This window comes from Strigops habroptila, chromosome Z, assembly GCF_004027225.2.
Source record: "Strigops habroptila isolate Jane chromosome Z, bStrHab1.2.pri, whole genome shotgun sequence".
NCBI classification, from domain to species: Eukaryota; Metazoa; Chordata; class Aves; order Psittaciformes; family Psittacidae; genus Strigops; species Strigops habroptila.
Window position 1 is genome coordinate 50,070,266 of NC_044302.2, and position 23,108 is coordinate 50,093,373.

Consider the following 23,108-nt stretch of genomic DNA (forward strand, 5'->3'; position numbering starts at 1 on the left):
TTCCTTAGCCATCCTAAGTGGGGCTGTGGGAATGCAAAGGCTTCCTAGCAGACCTTTAAGGTTAAGATTTTTGCAGAAGAAGAAAAATTCGGCTCAGCATTTACGTTACACAGAACACCAAAAACCATTACTTGGTGTTTATCCAAATGAAGAGGAATGGCCACCTGGGAACCTGCAGAGCTCACTCTTTAAATAGCTTTTTCTCATGTTCTGCTGCAATAGCGACTTTTGCTGCATAAGAAGGCTTAAGCACTCATTGGAAGGTGTACAACACAACAAACATACAATAGATAGTTACTTTAGAGGAAAACATGTACCTTTCCAGTCCAGAGAATGAAAGAAGTTATTTGCATCAGTACTACTGCTGTGTGGGGACTCTGTATCAGTAGGTGCACCTTCTGAAGACTGGGATGCTTCTGCTTCATACTGTGCAGTAGAACCTGGTTGCCTAGGCAGCTCCGGTTTCCCTGTAACACAGATTTTAAGCCAAAACCCTTAGAGACAAACTTCTAAATCTCAATCCTGGTCCTAGCAGTTGGCTAGGCTATAGCAAGACAACTGTCTCAAAGTATCTATTGCTCTCCAAAGCCAAAGTCATGCTCCCAGCCCCCATCTGAAATTAGCATTATTAACTTTGTTTCAACTTCAAAAGCTGGTAAAACTACAACATTTAATTAAATCAGACTCACAGCAAAACACTGAAATATTTTATTTACATTTGCAGGGAAATGAAATTAACACCTCACTTTTACCAACCATCCCCTCAAATATGCCAGAGCTATGTATGAACAACGTCTGCAATAAGGAACAGAGTATCAGAAAAGAGCAAATGCAGCTCTAGGGAGAGCCCAGAGTATAAAGCCAGAGAAGAACACGGAGTTGTTAAACATCTCAAAAGAATTAAGTAATACACCATGTGCTGCGATTAACTACTCCTTACATTTCTTATTTTTACTGAGATATTAAGTGACTCTTGCATAAGACTGAGTTGTGTTGAGTTACCTACTGCTGTATCACCGCTCAAAACAGAGGTTTCCTCAAGGCAAGTAAGAAGACTTCCTAAATTAATAAGTGTACATCCACTCTTTGAAAAGAATGGAATGAATGCCTGGGAGAAAGCTATTTGTCTGAATCTAAAAATCAAACTGTTAAGAGTACTTTTTCACTCTCCTACCACATACTCAGCTGTAGCTTACAGAGATGCTGAAAAAAATAGCCTGCCTCAAAATAGGTATGAATGATCATGATTAATGAAATAGTGCAAATTCAATTTTAATAAGGCAAGTTTCATAAAACCAGTTCACAGCATTTGTTCTTGTCCTATTCCCTTCCCACCAGTTTTAAGAAGTATTTTCAGTGAATTTGAAACTCTTACATTTCACTTATAAATCAGAAAATGAAAGTGACTTTAAAAATAAGACTCATTTTTACAAATCTGCGTTATCAGTGAAACATCTTAACTTCAGTGAGATAAGAGTTGTGTTCGGAAATTTTTTTAAATCTCTATAAACTAAGTTAAATCGAAAATTACCTAAATCATAATATGAACCAAACATATGATTCTAAAAAAGCATGTAAGACAGCAGCAACCACCTTGTAGCAAAAGAAATGTAATTAAGATGCACCATATTAAGGGGCAGAAAGTAAGAGCTCATGTATGGTTTACTAAAACCACTACAGTAATCTCCATCATGCTTTTTATTCCAGAAGCAAAGAGAAGGCTTAAGGGCCTTAATGAAAATGTCAAAGCTAATTACGGATACCAGGAGCAGAAGAAAGATACTGAACAGTATTAACTGGAATTAATGAAGGCATCTACAAATGAATTACAGAATATGTAGTATTAAAAAAAAAAAATTAAACATCTGCTAGACCACATTAGAAGTTTAGAAATTGAATTACAGCATTACTTGGCTGTACATAAAGACCTCGATAAAATCATTTTTAGTTAAGACCATTTGTGAGGAATGCTCAGATGCTTTTAAGTGAAATGATAATGGTGTCAGTTTAGCTAAATATAGTTCTTTCAAGATGTTGCCTACAAAACCTGGCTGTCACAATTTTATTTGCTACAATCCCTGCAAGTAGCATATTCATAGCTTTAAAGTCAGCAAATGTAATGACAGTGGTGGAAAGACAAAGATAATGATAATCCATTATTGAAAGATAATTCACACTTTTTTATACAATGCAAATTCTTAACTGATATTTACAAAAAAAACCACCTTTTAGAATTCTTTCACTTAGAGGAACATCAGAAATGAAACAAAACCCTTCAACACCAAGTACATTAGAATCTTTGTCATATTCTCTAGTTTTCCAAGAGATTCATTACCGAATTTGGATAAAATCTCTTGTTGTTCCTCTCGGGTAGAGAAAAGGATCTTGGGATTCAGTCCCTTTATATTCATGTTATCCCACGGTGGCTGTTCACAGCTAGGTCTGTCTCTGGGCTCTACCTCTACTTCCAGATTGACTTGAAACAAATCAGGGTACTTTTCTTGTATGTCACAGGCATCCAGATCATACCTGCAGAGATGCATACAAGCAGATGGTTGATACTGACAGCTAACTTGAACGCACTGAAGTCCAAGACAAAACTTCAAAAAAATTAGTGTAAGGCTTAAAACATGCTGTATTTGTTCACTTTTCCCATACAGTTTAAATGGGTGGTATTTTGGTACATGAACAAACCTTCAGTTTCCTTGGGGTAAGAAAACAAAAGAATCTTACTGCAGTCAAAGTCATTACTTTCTACACTGACTATATTTCCACCCTGCCATATGTTGGCTTGGCAGGTTAAACAGTTAACTAAAACTTCTTCCAGTCTCCTACAAAAACATGTAAGCAAAAACATACTTGGCAAATTTCACTGTGGTGGCATTTCGGGGCACAAAACCTGTGTGGAACTGAATCTGAAACATCTTCATTGAAGCCATCTGTTGAAAACAAGAAATAGAGGGAAACTGTATTAAATACACATGAACAGTACACACAGTGTTGTGCCTTTAATATAACGTAAAATACTTTCAGAATTCAAGTATTTTAAAGTGTTTGTTTTGCTGCTATCTCTGTTTAATTCCATGTACACTTTATCGTGAGAGATTGAAATGCAGTTTAAGACAGAACACAGATAAATCAATTTCTACTAGAAAGCAAAATACCTTGAACCATGTACATCTCCTCACTAACCTCAAACAGGCTATTGAAGTCTGTTAAGTATTTCCAGACCCTGTTTTAGATGCTGAAACTGTGTGACTTTTATTACTTTTCTAAGTAACATACACCCAGAAAAATACTAATCAAGAAATATGTCATATATAAAGGAGTCAATTCAGAACAGTTTTAAACACAGCACACTTAAAAGGACACTTAATAAGATATGCAAAGAGTTCTTCTTTGCAAATTCTCAAGTCAGCTATTCATCCAGTCAGATTATAGGGCTTTTCCAACCTGATTCATTATAAGCATTCAACTTTCCCAACTCTTTCTTCTGCTGACAAAAAAAGCTGCTTTCTTATGCCTGATCAGCACATAAGAGTCCAGAAAATGCTACTATAGGAGACTCATGTAGCTCCTGGTCTTGCACAAATCCAAATTACAGCAAACTGATAAATCCACAATGTATTTGTTCCCTGTCTTCAGTACAACAATGTGGAAGAGTCTTGCCAATCCTTACAAAGAAAGTCATACAATAATAGTCTAGGAAATACGATATAGTAAAACTGAACTGTGAAAGTTTTCCCTGTAAATGAGCACTTATTGAACATCATAACCAGAAGTCAAGTAACAGGCAAAGCATTGCCAGCACATTGAGGGAGGTGATCTTTCCCCTCTATCCAGCACGCATGAGCACACATCTCAAGTCTTGTACTGAGGAACCCAACATTCAACACAAAAGAGGCATGGACATACTGAAGAGAGTTTTTCTGATTCATTCATCCCTACCCTGAAATACAACTGAAAACCTGAACACCCCATTAAAACAGTTTTCTTAACCCCCTGCTATGCAAGACATTTCCTAGAAGACTAATCCTAACTAAATCTTCTCTCAACTGCAAGTGGGCAACATTCACAATGCCCAGATCTAGGCACTTAAGAGCAATATTGACACGTGGTTGTTGATTCTCCATAACATTTCTGCAGAGAGCTTCAAGGGGCAATTTGGAGTATGTGTAACTAAGGACACATTGAATGTTGTTCCATCAAAGCTCCAAACCAGGCTCATCAAAAACACTATAGATGTTCCATGTGTCACAGGATATGGATGATAAAATTCTAATCTTTTCCAATCAGTGAAGAAATTTCAGAGAAACCATATCAAAGAAAAACCTATCATAAGTGAAACTGAGGTTGCACAAGGAGTGTAAGCCAACCTTGGCTGAATTTTCCCCAGTTGCGTGCCTTCCTCACAGATGACCTTGAACAATGCACTAGTTATTTTGGTACATTAGAGAATCATGTCACTGAGCCTTCAGTTTGAAGGGCCAGATTGTCCAGAACATCCTAACATTCTGGGGACATTAAGAAAATCTTGTACCTCTGCAACACAACAAAATACCTTCCTACAAAGTAGAAAAAAACATAGGGAAAACTATTCATTTCAGTAACAGCTGATACATATGATTATGCTTGTTTGCCCCGTATGTACGGAAACTGTCTGAAGAACCTCTGGATCAATTTTCACAACGCTCCAAGTTAACCTAAGGTTTGCACTACCCCTTCCTATCTTTTACATGGATCTCCAAGTTTAATTTGGGTTACCCATCTGGAGAAAAAAAAAAAAAAAGGCATGCTTCTTTTTTAGAAATTTGAAGACAGGCTTCATTAACAAGTTTTGTGATCTTGCAGTACATTTGCATCCACGGTTGAATTAAAAAAGGAAACTCTTGTTTCCATGCATTCTCACTAGGAGAACAAAAACCAGTAAGAAAATCAGCTATAAAAAACCTCAACCTAGCTCTAGAAATAAGAGTACGAAGATTACACAGACTACAAAGAGTATAAATACACAGGGATTTTTCTAACCTATTTATTACAGGCAGTCCCTGGAATTTTACTCCTTTATTGAGCGGTATTTTTGGTTTGGTTGCAGTACGGGAATAGAATTAAAAAGTTCTTTTTGTGCAACTTAACAGATAACAAAACACTGCCTCAAAAAATGGCTAGAGGCTTTCCATGCAAATATAATAACTATCACTACTGAAGTAATTCCCAGAAATGCTTATGAAAGCATCCACGTGTAGAGCACTAAGAATGGACATACTTATTAGGCTTGAAAAGGCTGACTTTCCAAGTAGGTTAAAACCTTATATTTCTTTGGACAAACAAAAGCAAATAAATCCATGTCACAAATACAAGTGTGATACAAAGCTGCAACTAGAAAAAGCAAATCCTCCATGTAGGCTGTTAAATTTATCATTACCTTGGCTTGAAGTCGGCCTCCTAGTGTTGATCTGGCATGATAGATCACAATGAGAACATCTCCCTGGACTGTTATACCTAGTGGAATTACTGCTTTCCCATCCTCAATTTTAAACTCCCTGAAGAAAAGACATAGCAACAGTTAATTTCATTTAAAAAGAAAACCAGTATGCATTACCTTATGTATAGTTTGGTTTCTCCAAGACCCTCAATATCAACCCATAAAAATCTGCTTCAGTTATTAAGAATGAATTAGCTCTAAATGATTAAAAGATGGTCCAAAAATAACAAGATTAACAGCTACTTACAGCAGAGCAACAGACAAATTTAAACCCATGGTTCTCAAATCAAATACAGGAGAAACATCCTGAAGAATTGCTCAGAAATGCAAGAGACAGGATAGTATAAAGAAAGTTGTTACAAAGAAAGGTGCAGAGAGAAACTGTAGCTGCACTTCTGCCGTATGTTAGGAGCCCCACTGAGGGACAGTGGTAGAGAAAAGGAAAACATCCCACAGCTGTTTCTGTTTCTGCTGTCTTCAAATTAACTAAACTCCTTACAGGGCTTGGATTTCTAGGAACACTAGAACCACCTTGGTTTTCTCTCATCTTTCGTCTGTTTATTACCATCTACACCTAGTACTGCTAGTACCATCTGCAATTCCTGGCTTCTTTTACAGTAGCAGACTCCAGAGCTGCACAGAGACTAATGAGCACACCCCTTACAGCTACCATGCCTGGAGGATCCTTACTGTTTCCATGACTGAGGCATGGTGTTTGTTCAGTACATGGACACCAGGGATCCATCTTCCTAGATTATACCATGTGGAGTAAGAGGATAGGTCTTGCTCACCTCTGCCTTCCAGTGCCCACTGTGCCACCCACTGTCATCTAGGTGGCATCCATCCCTGCACTTTCTGCAGGAAAAAGTCCAAGCTCCTATTATAACCACATTGTCTCTTCTCCATGATTTACCTTTCAGTATCAGCTAAAGAGGTCAGAGGAGCTGTTCTTCCATACATTAAAGAAGCTTTCTGCTCAACTGGCACACCCGAAATCATGCTTTGTCCTCACAGTAAGGACTTCATACTTAAGTTAGTCTAGAAAAATAGAACATGCTGTTTCAGAACAAATTATAACCAGTACTTACTTCATTTTGTCATATTCCTGGGAGGTAGTGGTTACTCTCTCATCACCCACATAAACTTCACAAAAAGGCCTGCAACCATTACGCTGCTTACTGAAAAGAGGAACAGGAGTCATGATGATTGATCTGACAATGATGGGCTTGCTGTGAGGAATAATGGGCTCTTCAGCCATCATATCACACATGTATTCGATGTATCTGCCAAAACCAAAAGGTACTAATTTAATCAGAGAACCAAATTCTAAAATGGGTGAATTCATAGTTAAGTTACTTCCATTCATATCTAGCCACTGAGCACTGACAGATAACAATAAAACACTGGGAACACTTAACAGCACTTCCAGCAAATGGATTTTCAAATTTTATAGAATTTCACAGAAAGAAAGTTAAATAGAAACATGAAGAAATATTTATGATCCCTAGCCAGCGTCAATTTAAGAACAGAAACAGTTTCTGCACAAAAGCCTGCATCATAACAGAAATATACTGCCCAGAAAATTGAACACAGCACCCCATATGAACTCATCTGCATGTATGTCTCACCTTCCAGACAACTACAGATACTGCCTTAGGTCTGTAGGTTGACATATATTCACCTGTGAAACAAACTCGCCACTCTTTCCAAAGGCCTTAAAACACTGAGCTAGGGAAAGTATTTATTCTTTATCTTACACGAGATCAAAGTTGCACAGTTCTGAAGTTAGTAAGTCAAAGCTTCCTACAGGTTTTAAGTTCATCTTCATTAATATAAGTTATCTTGCAGAGGACCCGCTAAATATACTCAAAGTAAATCTGTACAACAGCATAATGTCATCTATAACTTATTTTTCTAAATGTAATCCTTTATTTAGTAGACACCCTTACAACCAGAGTTGCTACTGAGACTTTATTGTTATAAGATCTATCAAATTAAATCATAGAATCAGATTAAAGCATTTGTCAAAGTATACAAAAGTCCCTTCTGCATGCACTCCTTTAAAAAGCAGGAGGCATTCTTACCTAAGCAGAAAAGATTGACAGAAATCATTCTTGGTCTTTTCACAAAACTTGCAATGTTCTGACACAGTAAAACCTACTGTAAGTCTAGTAAACATGGAATAAATAACAAAATCCTCTTCCACATGTGTAAGATGAGATCATTCAAAAGTATGACATACCCTTGTTTTCATTCCTAACATTTCTTCACTACAGGCTATACTTGGCTCATTTTTGATAAGAACATAATGGGTAACTTAAGGGCTCACAAATTCAGAACTACTTTCTCTACTCTTGATACATCCATTTTTCCAAGTACTTTGCTATTCAAACACAGACGCTATTGAAATAATGTATCTTCCTAAAAAGCATCCTGTAAAAATAGTAGCATTTTCACAACTGTGTAACTACTGGCTTCAATAGTATCCCACAGACTAATACCATACCTCTTATGAGAAGGCCAAATGCCAGGAGGACAGCGCTTCATACTGAACATATAAACTGCAGCTTCAGCAGTAGAGAAGAGACGACAGAAGCACAGAAAAGAACAAACCACCACAGCAGATGCTGCTCTTCCATCCTACCAAAAAAAAAAAAAAAAAAAAAAAAAAAAAAAAAAAAAAAAAGAGAGTTGTAACTCTTATTAAACCTAGGGAAAAAAGCATTACAGAAGTTGATGAAGAACATGCTATCTCCTTATTTAATGAGGTCGAAGGTCTAGTGTGTAATGAAGTCCAAGGTCTAGTGTGATCATTAGATTTTCAGACTGTATTTGAACATGAAAAGTTTTATTTGATTTACACACCATACGAAAGATACTACATATCAGCTTGCTCAAATGTGAATAATTGCTTTAGCTTAAAACTGTTTTTATCTTTATGTTACTATCACTAATACACATCTTTAAGTTTGTTTCCTGGCTGCTATCTGAAACCCCAGTTCAGTGCTGTTTTTAGCTAATAACCACGGACTTCTGCTACAAAAGAAGTCCTAAGCTTCAGAAGAACTAAGCCACGCTAAACTCTTCAGTCTTCTGACTGTAACTGCCTGACATTAATAGCTTGCCACAGACTAAGTGCAGGAAACTAGAACACTGAACTTCTTTCTGCAAGGACCACGGCTACATATATCTGAGAATATCCCTACATTATATAAGAGACTGAAGATTCAGGAAAGGTAAAGGCTGACAAAACAGGACCTCTCAAGGGGTTTTTGCTAGTGGTATGGAACAGATTTTTTTGTAAATCATTTGTCATTTAAGTGTGGAAGTGGGAGAGAAGAAATGTTTTTCCTCAACTAGTTTTATTATGTTTCTTTAAAAGCTACGCTTCTATTTTAACCATTACTTAGATCAATGAAAAGAAGGTCTTCCAGCTAGATCTTTAAAAAGCACTTCAGCAAATCGGTATGATTACTGCTGGTATAACTAGCAAGCTCAATGATTTCCAGAAGTCACTAAACTAGTTTATGATTCTATGAGCTGGAACCTCCTTTTCAGTTAAATGTCACACAGAGGGAACAAAAATATTGTCCCCACACTGAGATGCCTACACTTATGAAAAAATATTAAATATAACAACTGATCAGCATAATGAGCAGTGACCTACGTACACTTGCATTACAAAGCCACTTCCAAATTAAAGCATCACAGGGAGGGAAGAGAAATCATTGTACAAAGAGTTCAGCAAGCAAGTCACAGCAAACCCTTTGCAACTATGACATTAAGTCAGACAATAACTTTACAAGACTTAAAAGACTACTTTACAACCAGAAATGCAGCATTCAAAATAAAGAATATCTCACTCATATCAAACAAAACCAATGACAGAACCTTGCACTTCAGAAAGAAGCTTGATAAGATGCAGAATGGGAGCAAAAGAGATACTCCCAGAGATATGACAGTAAGAATGTAAATTTTTCCCCATATGTTTTTACAAGGATGATGGGTATTGGCTACAAAATCAAACAATCCTCAGGCATGAACAGTCCTTAAGGCAGCAATAAAAAAAAAAAAAAAAAACAATTATTAGAAAAATCTGGATTTTGAGCACAAGTTTTGTCCCAAGCCTCAAAAAGCTGGAGGAGTTTTGTGTCCAAACTATTTTGAAAAGGAATAACCCTTAAAAAATAAAGTATAACCTTTCATAGCGTGTGTATAATTATCTTAACTTAGTTCATTTAAACATGGGTCAAACAGTTATCTGAAGCACACTTAAAGAGCTGCAGCATACCCAGTTGCAAGTCTTGGCCATTAACTTCCACCAAGACAATCTCGTACTCACACCTTCTTAAAGGTGTGCAAGTTTTCAAGGATGACCACCACTGCATGGCCCCAAATAATTACATAGAGCTAAGTGTTACTGCAGATGTCCAGGAGTTACTCCAGTCTCTGCCATATGTGCTACAGTCTTGTGGTATCAACAGAACACAATGCCAGTTAAAACTAGATCCCAATCATTGCCACTCCAGAAAGACTTAACTGTAGCTGAAGCAGGGAGCTGCCATTTAAAGTTGTTTTCAACTGCTTGTTCTCAACTGGATCTCTCAAATTACAATGAAATATTTAAACTCACTGTGTTACTACAAACCTCTAAAGGAATGGTTAAAAGACCAGGAAGCTCTACCTGGTTCTGAATTGACAGTAGTTCAAAATGCAGTGTACATCCAGCTGTCATTTGTAAAACATGAACAAAAAAACAGAACAAACACTGAATAGTAGAGCTGATTCTTTCTCCCAAAGGCTACTTTGCCTTAATCCCACCTATATACTGCCTTCGATGCTACATGCAAGTAAGCATGTATTTTCTCGTTTGCCTAAGGAGAAAAGTTATGCAAATAGCTTTCCTAAAAACACAGTAGGATGGAATCACATCCAGGCCTCACAGAAAAGATAGCCAATAAAACTCACAAACTGAGTAGATATTAGCATCCTTATTCAAGATTTCAAGTATTGAGCAAAGCATTTCAGACTTAAATGAATTTCTTACAAGGCAGTGCACAATGCAAACATTTTTCTGGTCTTGTTTCAGCCATAAATGCATGTTCTTGCATATGCTATAGAGATTCTGAAGATTTGGTGCTCGTCTTGCTGGCCAGCCACATTCAGAAACCTGCAGGAAGAGAGAAACAGAGGTAAGAGATGAGATCAGTCACAAACATTTACATAGCATAAGCTGTGTGTGTAAGAGGCAATTCTACAATTAATGCCACCTTCAGGTAGAAATTTAGCAAGACTCTTAAGAAAAGTAGTCTCACTTTAATGGATGAAGTGCAATATAAGTCCAGTCCTGTCTATAGTCTCCTGCACTGGAAGTATTAAGAACTCAGATTATTTCTTGCTCTAAGAAAATTTCAGATAGTTAAGTAAAAGACCTTTCAACATGATGTGTGCACATACTCTTAAGCAAAAATCCAAACCCAGAAAGACTTAGTTTGCCTTTACATTTGTCCTTTATTCAAACGGCCTCAACAGTTAAGTAATACTCCTTCTGCAATTAGTGCTACAAAACACTATCAAATAATCATCTTTACTGCTGAGAGTCTATATTCTTAAAATCATAGTCCAGTAAAAACACAGCACACAAAACCTGATTCTTGAGCACTTGCAACACCTAAAGAGCATCTAAATAGTACACATTCTGCCAGAAGCAAAGCAACAACTTACCAAGCAAGCTTTTTTTTTTTTTTTTTTTTTTTTTTTGCCAGGACCACAATTGCCGAATGTGGAAGACCAAGTTTTGCTATCAGCAACTTGGTTTTTTACCCAGATAAAAGAGTTCAAGGGTTACTATGAGATTAATTATCTGAACTAATTAACTGCAGCTCAAGCTACAAAAAAGGCTGAAACAAAAAAAGGCTAAAAGAAAGAGTCTGACATGCAAAGTCCCCTACAGTTTTTCACTGTATTCCGGTATTTTAATTCAAAAAAGAGGGCAGTTTCAGAACGTGTTACTTAGCAAGAGGTTTAAGTCGAACATTCTTTTGTTAGTGAAAGCTTATGCAAAGTCACCACTGAATAAATAAAAGCTAAGGCAACGAGATCCTCATATTCCCACAGGATTCAATGTGGGCTTCAGTACATCTCAAATATTACAATAGCAGTGAAAATCATATTGCAGCATCGCAGCTACAACCCAGAAAACAGTCTAGAAAAGCAGGTGTCTCCAAAAAAGCAAATAGAACTGACTTTTCTGATTTACCCTTTACCTTCTGCTCAAATGTTAATTTTGTTAAAAGATGTGTACCATACAACATTACCTCTCTGAGCAACCTGTTCCAAGTAGGGCTCAAAACTAGCAGAGAAAACTTCACAACTATTATTAGCTTAGGCCAAAGAAATCTGTAAATGTTCCATACAGATAATATACAGCAAGAAAATATGATTTCATAAATACCTCCTAAAAAAAAAAAGTATCAGAGTTACGAAGTTCAGAAGCTGGTCTCCTCTGATCAAGTTTAAGGCTTGCCATAATAATCTTTTGCAGGCACTAAAGAAAAACTAAGCTGATCTTAAGGTCCTTTCCAACCCTAACTATTCTACGATTCTATGATTCCTTAGCTTCCTGCACGGCTGCTGTCACCCAGCACTGATAATGAAGTTAAGTCAGTCAGTATTGTTCACTGTGCATCTGGATTTAAAAGATGGATAGGGAAAATTTCTCCAATATATTTAAAGACTGTTTTCCAAATAAAATAGCTGCCTTTGTCTTCTGTTTAGAAAAAAAAAAAAAAGTTTTGTAGAAATTCCCTAACTACTCCTAGCCAATAAAGTGGACAGGAACCTACAATGTTTTGACAAGTTATGAACTACGATTACTTCCCAGCAAAACAAAGATCATAAGACAAAACAAATGACAAAGATAAATATAGACCAGAACAGTTCCAGATCACTGGTAGATTTAGCTGTGCTCATATTACCACTCACAGTACCAATACATCAGGAATACCAGCGTATAGGAACCTAAGACTTGCTTAACCGAAAAATCATCCCTAGGTTAAGCAATTACCCAGTTACAGAATTTACCATTCCAAAAACAGAGATGGATACCTTTGTAGGATGAGGAATAAATCAGTTCACTGTCAGCCTCAGTAGACCTTCCAGCAATCTAGTGCTAAAAAGTATTGCTGAAGATTATGTTTTGAGGTACCTGCTCCAAATAATTATACAGGAGGTTTACAAGGGGAAAAAAATGAAGGAATGACAAGCAGTAGATAGAATACATTAAACATACCTCAGCCTGACAGTTTAAGTGAACTTGGATAACTGAAGTAATGCTAAGGATGACTTCTTCAGGATAAGGCCCAAAAAGGGTTCCCTGTAACAAATAACGCTTCTAAACTCTCCTCTGGGCAGTCAGTATTGTGAGGAAGGGGCATGATCAATATGGAATATTTAAGGTGAGGTCTAATGTGTCCAGGTCAAGACAATTCACAACACAATCTCCACTGTTGAGCTACTTACAGGTCAGTTGAGGTGTATTTAGGAGCAGACACTATCAGCACCTAACAAGTAGTCCTCACTACCTTGTTACTGAATTAGGCAGAGGTCTTCATTTTAGTATCAGACAAATAGCCAGAAAGACTAAGGGAGGATCAGCTAAGCTATACCAATATTTCAGGCAGTAGAAACAAGCAGTCAGCTAGGGCTGAGCCATATGGGAGTCAAATGGTATGTAGAAAGAAAAGGAGAAAGCCCAGTAAATGTGTTGAGCAGATAAGTCAAAGGAGTACCACTTTTGATAAAGGAAAACGTCTGAATTTAGAAGACATTGATGTTTTAGTAATATTTTCAATTATGTTAAGTATTCTCCATTTAGACCTGAAAAATTTAAGGTACCTATATATGTTCTCAAAGATATTACTAACCTAGGAAACACAGACTTTATCAGTAAGATTAAAGATTAGTCTTTAATCAGTTAAGTTTGGACTGAAAGCAAAGACACGCAGATACAGGTTACTCTTTGACCTTATGTTTATACTTATTCTTTTGTCATTTTTTTGATTATACAGCCTACTTTAACATATTTCGCAATAAAAAACTGAAGCTACAATCAAGACATTGTGTTGAAAGACCTTTTACAGAAAAAAAATCAGTAACTATACAAACCCTATTATGGAATCTTGAAGGCCGGTATGTTCTTGGAGAGAGGTTGTACACAGCATAGTGGCCAGGATGTTTAGAGTCCAGACATAACCGCACATCTTCTATGTTATTTTTGATGGCAGATTCTACACCTTCAGCTGGAAAGGACATCACTGAAGACAGAACAACAAACACCAGATGAAGTATTCACTTTTTTTGTATATTAAGAGCAATCAAATTATTCTTGACACATATAGTCATCATACCAGCAATTCTGGAAGTGATGTATGATATATCCAAGTCTCCTTTTGCATAACTGAAACAGAACAAATTGGAGTTAATACTGGAAAATAAATCCATTCAAGCCAAAAGTCCAAACCCCAGGTCTCTCAGGCTACGCTCCCTGCCATGAATGCGTCATTTCTTCCATCTGAAGCTTGCTACCTCACACTTCAAGTTTTTCAGAACAGACATTGTATTTGAACAGTTACTCATTTACATCAATTGCAACAAAACCATCTCTGGGGATTTTGTACATATGACTTCAATGTTAAACTCATTCCTCTAGCCCCTGCTCTTACTGATAAACATTCATCGTAGGTAACAGTATGAAAGCCCAATGAGGATGCATTAACATCTTTAACAGAGGAAAACAATGCTTAAAACAAGGACTACTTGTTGAAACATTAAATTATGTAACTCTGGCGTGTTACGATCTGGCTCAGATGGCTATGCTGCCCATTTTCTGGATTTCACACAAATAGAGGATACCTGAGTATCTATCCTCATTTAACTCATTCCTCAAAAAATTCACTTCCAAAACTCCCACAGCAAGCAAGGCATTAATCATTACTTATCTTTCTCATATAGTTGTGCACAATTTTAAAGAGCAGCCTTTTTGAAACACTTTCCCAGTGATTATTTTTTTTTTTATATATTTAGGCCTATTCCTTCCATCATTACCTGATTATCCACATTATGCCAATAATTTACTATTTCGAGACCACTATAATGTTTGTTTGTTTACAGGGATTCTATGTAGCAGGATAAAAAAAGCTTGAGAAAAAGACTGAAGAGCCCCAGTGCAGGCCAACATTCTTGAGTACAATCACACAGACCCTTGAGCATAATCACACAGTCTGCACTCCTGATTGGCAAAGTAAGAACAAACCTCACCTACAGAATTTGGTTTAGACATCCCTATGATGCATGTTTAAGGAATGCAGAGGCACTTTCAAAGCAATACTTATGTATCACTATGAAGGTTCAAGACACTGCTTGAAAGAGCAGACCTAAATACTGCACTCAAATTTTGAAACATCAAGAAAGAACATTATGCTTTGATTCCTTACTGCTTCCTACTAAAAATGAAGGAGGCTGGAGGAATTAGTTATAAGATTATTGAATTTACAAGGATTAGGAAGATGATTTTAGATAAGGCAAGAACAACTGTTCTGAAAGATAACACATTAAAGAGTTATTTATGCAGAATGGCATAATCAGTATCCTAACACCCAATGATGACCCAAGGCCTCAAGGGAATTAAAATCACCAGAAGGGAGCTTGAGAATCTCACTAGAAAAAACACACACACAAAAAAATAAGCAACCTTGGAAAATCTTGCGTGAGGAGGTAGACAAAATGGCCATGTAAACACTATTCAAAATTCTTCATCTTTGGAAAGACGTAACTTAATCACATCGTTCAACTGATAACACTGTGGCAACCAAAGTAATTAAGGCAGAAATTTATATTCAGAGCTAATCACGATTTCTTACTAAAATTGATGAGCATAGTCCTTCGTAAGATTGCGAAGTGTCAATCATTATTTGTTGCTTACACCCACCAACTTCAAGCAAGAAAACATGCAGATGATTCTAATGATATAAACTATTTTTGATATAAAGAATCACCTAATACAATAGCTTGAGAACAGAGAACCATTATAACATCAGTGTTACAGCACTGAAGATAAGGAGCCCTGAAGATAAGGAGCAACTAGAAAAAGAAGCACAGAACCTTAAGAACAAAAACCGACAATGCTCACACATTCCTTTGGGAACACTTTCACATACTGACTTCTTACAAGCAACACCATTAAATTCAGATTTGCTTTTTACATTTGTCTAAATTAAAATTATCAGGACCACGGACCTCACCATACACACATTGCCGAAAAAGTGCAGCTTGGTATGTTGACAACACAGCACAGCCAACTCAAGCTTGCTATTTTGCAGAAAAAATCTGTATGCCTGTCACAACTGGAAAAACATCAGAATGCTTAATTAAAATGTAGCTGCTCAACTGCAATACCAGCGCAAGTATCCTAAGACATGTGACCCTGTCCTTAAATTACTATTCCTTGAATTTTATTTCAGAGCTATTTCAATATAAGGCTTGAACATAAGCCACTCCGGTTTTAGGGAAGTGTTTCATGTCAGACTGGTAACTGAGATTGCTTTAAATGGCAGGAAGTTTAAAGAAAACACAAACAAACAAAACCAATAGTATTTTACGTGCTATTAAGCATTCCTTAACATTTCCAGTGTAGGAATGCTTATCAGTGTGTAAAACTGGTAAGCATTCCTACTTACTTAGTTACAACATTCCTATAACTATAAATCAGAAATAAGGTCTTTCATTTTGTTAACAGCAGAAATTTCATCTACATAGTGATGTTGCTGGCAGGTGATAAGAGTAGAAGAACACAGAAACAAACCAAAAGACTGCACGGAGTATTTCTGGCTTGTGATCCACATGAAAAACTGAGTGTGCTTTTTAAAGCTCTAATTAACCTAAACAAGAAAGTATTTTAGGACACCAATATTGAGTCACTTTTACGATGATACTAGGCAACTTCCAAGATACTTAGCGAGAAGTCTAGTGGGAAATCTAGCAAAGAAGATATGCTCATTTTGCAAAGCAAATACCTTAACAAAATCAGAAGTTTTAATTAGATGTTAAAAACTTTTCACTGTGTAAATGGTTGGCGTTATCAATCTTGCCAGAGAACAGCTGCATTAAAGATCATAACTAGTACTAAACAAAAAAATCATTCCAGCAAGTTAAGTTAAAAATTAGATTAAAATTAAAACCTCACAAAATCAACTAGTTAGCATTGTGGGATAATTACTGAATATGATTTAGAAATTTAACTTATATTTAAAAATGTAGCATTGCTCACACATAAAGGAAAAACAGACTTTCAGGGTAAGATGCAGCTGCACGCAGTATGCCAGGAATTCACTCCACAGCGGTTTCCGTGGCAACATTGCTTGACGAAGGATGGAGCAGAGTGGAGATTCTGTGGCCAAACTCTGTCCCAACACCAGCAGAGATGGGAACTAGGTGGTACTTAAAACTGATAAGCTGCATACTTGCTGCCCTGAGCCAACGGTCTGTCATCTTTTGACAAAATGCTGTCCTTTGTGTGAACTTTACTTCATTATAATGCATTTTAATACGAAAACACACCTCCACCTCCAATGCTACCCACCTCTAAAGTGAGACCACCCCTCTTTGAGCACGCTCTTTGAATTTTTTGTGGCATATACCTTTAAAAGCGAAGCGAGGAAAATTTACACCAATAACAATAAAGGTATGTATGACTAGAGTCACTCAAGCGCCACCTTGAAAGTGAAAAATAGTATAAAAATGACCCAAAAAGTGGTGGGCTTTGGGGAAGCATCATCGTGGACGAGCCGAGGAAGACCCCATCAGCTGACTACTCTCAACTCCTGGGACCGGTCGACGGGCTGGACCTTTCTTCCCCCCCATAGGGACGCCTTTGGGTAAGACTTGCACTGTATCCAGTGCTTCCCCGGGAAAATTAGGAATCTCTATATAGAGTTACTTTTTACTTTTATACTTTAAAGCCAGGCTGTATTATTCATAACTTTGTCGCGCGGTTGTATACCTTATTATTTGCACGTGCTTTTGCAGACAGTGTATTTATCACTGGCAATCCACAAGAACCTGTATCTGTTGCTTTAATAAACTGCACTGTTTAAGTAGCTAATCGTAAATCTCTCATTGAAGGCAACCAGCTCCCTCAGTGTGGCCGTGCTAGTTCATGAGCACGATTAGACTGAAGGTGCAGTGCACTATTAGTGCATCCGGAATCGTGATTATTCAATATATTGAATGCAACCGGACTGATAGTGACAAATTGGGCATCACTCAGAATCAAAGCCTAGCCGCACCCAGCCCCTCTAATATCTGAGGACCAGCTGGAAAGCAAGGGGGTTTATTTTCTGCCAAATTATTTTACCCTTTTCACGCAACAAGCATACAGCACAAAATTCTACAATAGTGTACAGTTACCTTGTGTTACTAACAGCTGAAGATGGGAAAGAATAAAAAATGACAGACTGAGCAGCACAGCTACAATGTGAGCACGGAAACCATCATCTTTGCTTAAATAATGCTCTAACACTATGCAATCTTCCTCCAGACATCTCTACACTCACAAGAGTAGAAAAATATCTATTCATTAGCGTGTTTAGCTAATTTTGCAGTTTAATTTTTAAAAGCCAGGAAGAAATGCAGAACAGAAATCCACATCAATCCACTGCCAACTGGTTTTACTTCATAAAACTGAATTAATCATTCAACTACCCAAAGCAACACAAAACTCCATGAAATAAAACATTAATGCAGCATCAAACCAGAAGCAAAGTTACCTTAGAAGCAATGAAAGCTAGCAATAAAAGGCAGTTAATTGTTCCCTAGATTATTAGATCATTATCTCTTCAGTGAAAGAGATTGTTCTGACAAAGCAAAACAAGACTGATCCTAAGTTTTGCATGCTGTTTTCAATACCTGTGGAGACTTGATACTGAAAACAGTTAGATACGTTTTTTGGTAATGCATTTGTAATTTGTGTGGATGCGGACCTCAATATGCATAAAAGCTGGTCAACAGCCTAGCAGCATCACAAGCAAGATGAACAGAAGAGAACTATGTCGAGACCACGTGGTTGCAGGCTGAGATATCAGGCACACGCAGGTACATCTGCTGGAACAAATCTCCTTTCTACACAGACGCTGCTCTGCCGTATCGGGTCCCTTCACAGAGCAATGCATATCTGCTCTAGGTGTGTATACACCCTAGTACTTCCTTTTAAGTCAGTTTGTATCAAGAGAGGGCTGAACCTTTGTTGCTCTGTGTTCTCTCTCACACAGCTATGAACTGCTTCTGCCTTACCTGAATCTGTAACAGAGACTGCAACACCTGCAAGAGAGGTGGCCTGGGGGTCAATCAAGATGGCCCTCATTCACTCTCCTGTTCCTAGCAGCCTGTGACATGTTAGTTTTCAGGCTTTATCACTTACTAGCGTAAAGGAGACCCAAATCTGAATCAAGATAAGGCAGCTATGGGAGAGAAGAAAAAAAGTATTTTCTATAGCAACTACAGAACACTAACTCTTCCACTTTAGTTTGTATTCAGAGAGAAAGAAGCCTGTCTGCAGAAAAAGGAAATAACTTCACGTTCAGAAAAGCAATGATAAGTAAGGAGAGCGCCTACCTAATGAGACGACAGACTCCAACACGCGGAGTGCTTAAGTGTGGTGAGGAAAATGCACAGGGAAGAGACATTTTCGTTTGTCCAGAATGTCTCTCATGTTGGTTGAAGAGTTTTGGAAAGGCAGTCAAGGATGCAACTGTAAAACAGGTATTCTCATATCCCTGATGGTATTGGCTGTAGCCACAACACAAGTTTGTAAAGGCAGAGAATGATCATGACAAACAGATATGCCCTACAGTAGTTGCAAACAAAGAATTAACACTTCAGTTTGGTTAAAGCACAAATAGTTTAAGAATGTTCAAGCCCAATGGTGGGACTCTCAGCAGCACAGTGAATATTAATCGTTAAAGAACCTGGGACTACCTTAGGTCCTGCATAACATTAAGTATTGCTCATGTTAATTCCATGTCCTGCCATTTCAGTGAGCTGTCAAATACATTTAAGATTCAAAATACACAAAAGCCTTATCAAGGAATGGAAATTAAAGAACTTTTTTTTTCCTAATACTTAGTAAGTTCCACAAAGACATGCACTAAGACATCTCCAATAGCACTCACACTCCTCACAGAGGCTTAAACGCTACCAAAAAGTAAATAATCATGCCAAGTAAGGTTTGAAGCAGTTTAGAACATTCCAACAGTTCCTAATGTCCCACACAAATTTAAGGTATAAACAATATTGCCATGGGGGTCTCTGCAGGAATCAAGAGCCTCAAGTTACATCTCAATCACACTTTCCCATTTTTGTCAAAAAAGGGATTCTAACTAATGTGCCAAGCATATAGTTCAGCCACAGAACACTAACTAGGAATTTAGAAGTCACATAGTAACTCTAGAATTAAGAGATGCGGGACTTTGGGCAGTTCCCATAATCTGAACAAGGAACAGTAAAGAAGAGCATGTGAACTGAACAGCATCTTCTCAGACAGCAAGTGACCAATGTCCTACACTTCAGAAGCTGCCAGATGACCTCTGCAAATGCAGAATACCTCATTCCTTGCACACTACACTTACTATGCAACCAAAGGAAATCAGACAAAGCAAAAAGCCACACACACAAGTTAGGTAAGAGAAATAAGGTTCAGGCAAAGCATAAGGAATTCCATATTAAAAAGTCAATTTTAGATGCTCCTAATCCACTACTAGAAAAGGGGAAAATGGTACAATAAGAAATTAAAAAAAGTCATTAAAACTTCCAGTGGCTTTAAGGAAGAAGCCACTTGCAAGAGCAGGAAAAGAAAACTTCTTCAAACATAAATGACTGTTGGAGGCACAACAATCCAGAAAGTCATGTGGAAACAAGAATATGAGAAAATGGAAGTGCAGGAGTGCTTCAGAAGCATGTAGCGGACAATCAAAATCCACTATCAGAATAAGATCTAATAGAGGAACACAGGCATGGGAAAATAGGGCTTATAACTTTGTTAAAGAAGAATTTAAGTGTTATACATCACAAAGGAAGAAAAGCAATTTCTCTGCTGCGAAACTTAATCTAAGCAAAACTGGCATAATTTAAGATAAGGAATTAAGTATCTTCAAGTTTATGAGTAGTAGAGCCATCAAAGGCAAAGAATCTGCAGAACATTCTATGTTTTACCCACAAAGTACATTTCATTTAACAAGATACCACAAAACGAACAGAAGTAGGACTGAAGAGAAGGGGAGAGGAAGATCAGTTCCACAGAAGGTAGCAGATACAAGGAGGCAAAGAACAGAAGCCTGCAAGACAGCACATGTCAAAGAAATAAAATGGAGAGCAGTTGCTTAAAAGTCGTAGCTCATCATGTTACTTCATACATGAAATTCCTACAGTTCTGCTGAGCTGCTAACAAGTCACCACTTTTCATCATGCAACAGCTCATTCTCCTTGTACACCTCCCTGTCTTCTCTTGAGTCAGTGTAGTTTCTTCAGGTTGTAAAGTTTGATGCTACTGCTTCTGTAGAAAGCTTAAGGACAAACCAAAGCTGAATAGCTTTTGCGACTTTTACAAAACAGAGGACCTGACCTTTCTAACCCACACATAGTAAGCTGAAACAGTCTAAGTGTAAGAGCAAACAGTTAAAAATGCACCTGAACTGGCTACAGAGGTGCAACATCTAGAGAGCTAACTTACCTGATCATTACAAACATTTTAGAGTGCACTATGCACAGGTTACATTCAGTGACGGAAAGACATGTGGCAGATAATAGACTTCACAAGCCACAGCACAGTATCCCAATTAAAGGGCCACAAACCGTACAGTGAGGGACAAGGTGCAGTATTCCTTAGGAAGCTCTAGTTCAGCCATGGTATTCAGTAGTGACTTACCTGTTCTTCCTAGAATTAAGAAAAAACTTTTACACTGCATAAAGTTTTATTATGAGTTAAAAATAGATGAGTCATACAGATTGATATTGATCACAGAGAGGTACTAGAAACATTTGGATTGGGACTGAAAATCTGCTTAGAAAAAAAATAATCACACACGAGGTATCTGAGAACACATGCATCAAAACAGTGAGAGTCTTTTTCCATGTAATACAGGGCAAAGGAGATAAACTGCAGATTCTCTCACTTTTCTTTGAGGGCATGGGACTCCACCTGCAACTGCACAGAAGAGCTCAAAAATTGTTTCCCTGCAGTTTTTCTTCTTGCCTTCATTCCCTTTATTTGTGCCTTTCACCACCATTTTTTCCTTCGTCTCTCACACATGGAGGCTCTAATTCAATCCATTCATTCTGAACCATGATAGTCCACACCTCTCCAACCTGATCCAGCCCCCACCTGCTCATCTCTTCCAAGCTTTAGTATCTAAAATGCAACAGGAAAAGTAGTACTTCTGAACAGCCTTTTGCCCCCAACATTCTCATTTCTAGTATATAATTGCTAAAGAAACTCTTGCATTTATATCATTCTTAAAATCTCATGGCTAGCTACCAGCTCTTAGAGCTCATACTTGGAAAATGATGCTGAATTTGATCATTTCTGGAGTAAGCTCCTGACCCTTCATTTAGAACTCTTACCATCGCAATTTAAGTTTGGTGGTTTGGGGTTTTTTACTCACTTGGCCACAGACTGGATAACTTTAGAAGATGTATCCTTAATATTAGTGAAAAATCGCTCTGTTCCACCCCTCAGAATATCAAAGAACCCTCCGTAAGTCTGGTCACATTCCGCAACGGTCAGGCCTAGAGTAATTGAATAAAAATAATTGTACTTTAAAGTCATATCCTGGAATGGGCTCCATACTAAAGCAAGTTGCCTATAAATCTGGAAGCGAATGCACATACAGGCTACACCTTGTGTAAGGCTCAGAGTTCTAAAGTTCTGCGTAACTATGACCTATCCAAAAATAGTACTTCCTGAAGTCAAGAAGTTTAGCAAACTACTTAACACATTGTAATTGACTGTTGCATTTAAGACAAAACAAGGTAAAAAAATTCTGAAAGTAAAGCATTTATTTCATATAGCCAGTGCAGCAAAGTATTGCCTTTTTATTTTAGTATCAATCTCTTATAGTGCAGCTTATCATTAGCAAATCTACTTAAGCACCCCCAGTAGACACATTTTAATGCAGGGCTTCAAAAGCAGCTGTCATAATTCAGTTACTTTTCAAGCACACCATCCCAGCAAAACATCCCTATTAATGCGATTGTATATAGCAAACAGTACTCATTCTCGCACAAAACAGATGGCCAGACAGCCTTTTGATTATAATCCTATTAGGAAGCGGGATTCTTCCATAGAAATTGATAGACAGGTAACATTACCACAATAAATATTACCCAATTTTAAAAGTTTCCCTGGAACATTAATATCCTTTGTCTCATTGGCAATTCAGTATATCAAGCAAGAAATATCAAGCTGGAAGGAAAACTGAATACAGTACAAAATAATCCTTTGATATCGTCTACATTAATTGAAGTGTTCCACATCCACATGTGATATATATGATGGGTGCAGAAATTGCTTTTT

The 23,108-nt window shown here is 37.4% G+C and overlaps 1 protein-coding gene across 7 annotated transcripts in view; it reads right to left on the minus strand.

Moving 5' to 3' along the window:
- Positions 1-23,108, minus strand: part of GAK (cyclin G associated kinase) — a 74,238-nt gene that overhangs the window by 22,445 nt on the left and 28,685 nt on the right. For all 7 annotated transcript variants that reach the window (XR_003989327.1, XM_030471343.1, XM_030471344.1 and 4 more), the window contains 10 exons: positions 22,198-22,321; positions 13,894-13,943; positions 13,652-13,800; positions 10,533-10,655; positions 7,992-8,125; positions 6,574-6,768; positions 5,426-5,543; positions 2,860-2,939; positions 2,336-2,529; positions 318-467 (listed from right to left, as the gene is read on the minus strand). Coding sequence is in view for 6 of the 7 variants with exons in the window: in XM_030471343.1 (XP_030327203.1) it covers positions 318-467; positions 2,336-2,529; positions 2,860-2,939; positions 5,426-5,543; positions 6,574-6,768; positions 7,992-8,125; positions 10,533-10,655; positions 13,652-13,800; positions 13,894-13,943; positions 22,198-22,321 (1,317 nt within the window). In the remaining variant the exon portion in view is untranslated. The remainder of the gene's footprint in view (positions 1-317; positions 468-2,335; positions 2,530-2,859; positions 2,940-5,425; positions 5,544-6,573; positions 6,769-7,991; positions 8,126-10,532; positions 10,656-13,651; positions 13,801-13,893; positions 13,944-22,197; positions 22,322-23,108) is intronic.